Below are 1384 nucleotides of genomic sequence, written 5' to 3'. Positions count from 1 at the left end.
GACCGGCTGGTGCAGCCAGGGCTGCCAGGCCATCGTGGACACTGGAACGTACCTGCTGACCGTGCCCCAGACGTACCTCGACAGCTTCCTTCAGGCCATGGGTGCCCAGCAGACCAGCTACGGCGTAAGTGCGGGGGATGCTTTGGAGGTGCAGGCGGTGTGGAGGCTCATGAGTGAGCCAGAAGCCGTGGACTTGGCCAGGTCCCACAAAACGCGTGGCACCCACAGAACGTGGTACTGCAGGCGCATCAGGGAGGGACGTGGCACTGGCAGGGGATAAAGTGTTCATTACCCCCATATATGGGGGTATTTCTCCTCTCACAGTTGGTGCTGTTCCTGCCATAACCTCTTCTTCACCCTCTCTCCACAGTATGCAGTTGACTGCAGTACGGTCGAGAGCCTGCCCACCATCACCTTCGTCATCAACGGAACTGAGCTCCCTCTCGGCCCCTCTGCCTACGTCATGAACGTACGTATGAGCTGAGCAGCTTCACCCTCCTGAGTCCCTGAGGGGCAGGAAAGGACCTCTTGACAAATGTGTCGGCAGATGCCACCTCCCTGCAGCCCAGCTGGCAGCGTCCTGGTGCTCGTTTGAGACTTTGACTCCCTGTTATTGTACCCTTTACAGAGCAACGGCTACTGCACTCTTGGGATTGAGGTCACCTACCTGCCTTCCCAGAATGGGCAGCCACTCTGGATCTTGGGTGATGTCTTCCTCAAGGAGTATTACACCGTCTTTGACATGGCTAACAACCGCATCGGCTTCGCCACGTCAGCATAGAGGAGCAGCAAAATCCAGCCCCTTTCCTGGCCAAACACACCTTAGCCAGTGTTGCTGGGGTTCCCACGCACCTTTATGTCCCTTTATCCGCCTGCACGGCTCCCTGTCCCTGCAGGATTCTCACAGTCTCCTGTTACAAATAAACCCCAGCATCCCAAATCGTCTCTGACCTTCTGAGTTTGTTGAGTGACGAGTGAGCACAGATTGGTGGGTTGTGTGTCTCAGACACTCTTTCTCCAGCAAGGCAAGCGTCATGATAAACTCCTAGGCAGAGTTCTGTGGAGTCAGCACGGGGGAAGCGAGGGAGAATCCGTCCCTGGGCTGCTTCAAATCTGAAGTTGACGTATTTCTGCTTCTTGCAAAGGAGTACGACATGCTGGGGGACTGAGTCTATTCTGGGTGAATTACTGAGCTCTAATGAAAGCAGCATCACTCACAGCCCGACGGGTGCAGGGATCAGGAACCCAAAAAGTCACTGGGGTTGGTCTTAAACACCAACCACATCCCCGGGGACAGAAGTTCCACGAAGGATTCTCCAAAAAGCCAGTTCTGCTCTGTGCCATCAGGCACTGCTTGTGTGTCTGGAGCGGCTGTGAAAATCCC

The 1384-nt window shown here is 55.4% G+C and overlaps 1 protein-coding gene across 1 annotated transcript in view; it reads left to right on the top strand.

Annotated features, from left to right (window-relative positions):
• LOC104278645 (gastricsin-like) overlaps nt 1–781 on the top strand; it is a 3671-nt gene extending 2890 nt beyond the window's left edge. Inside the window, 3 exon segments of the mRNA XM_009875673.1 lie at nt 1–124; nt 371–469; nt 629–781. The exon segment at nt 1–124 is cut by the window's left edge and continues 2 nt beyond it. Coding sequence (XP_009873975.1) covers nt 1–124; nt 371–469; nt 629–781 — 376 coding nt within the window.
• Nucleotides 782–1384: the final 603 nt, after the last annotated feature.

The sequence above is a fragment of the Apaloderma vittatum genome, unplaced genomic scaffold (genome assembly GCF_000703405.1).
Source record: "Apaloderma vittatum isolate BGI_N311 unplaced genomic scaffold, ASM70340v1 scaffold26168, whole genome shotgun sequence".
NCBI classification, from domain to species: Eukaryota; Metazoa; Chordata; class Aves; order Trogoniformes; family Trogonidae; genus Apaloderma; species Apaloderma vittatum.
The sequence above is the reverse complement of the archived record's forward strand: the minus strand, read 5'-3'. Positions and strand labels throughout refer to the sequence as shown.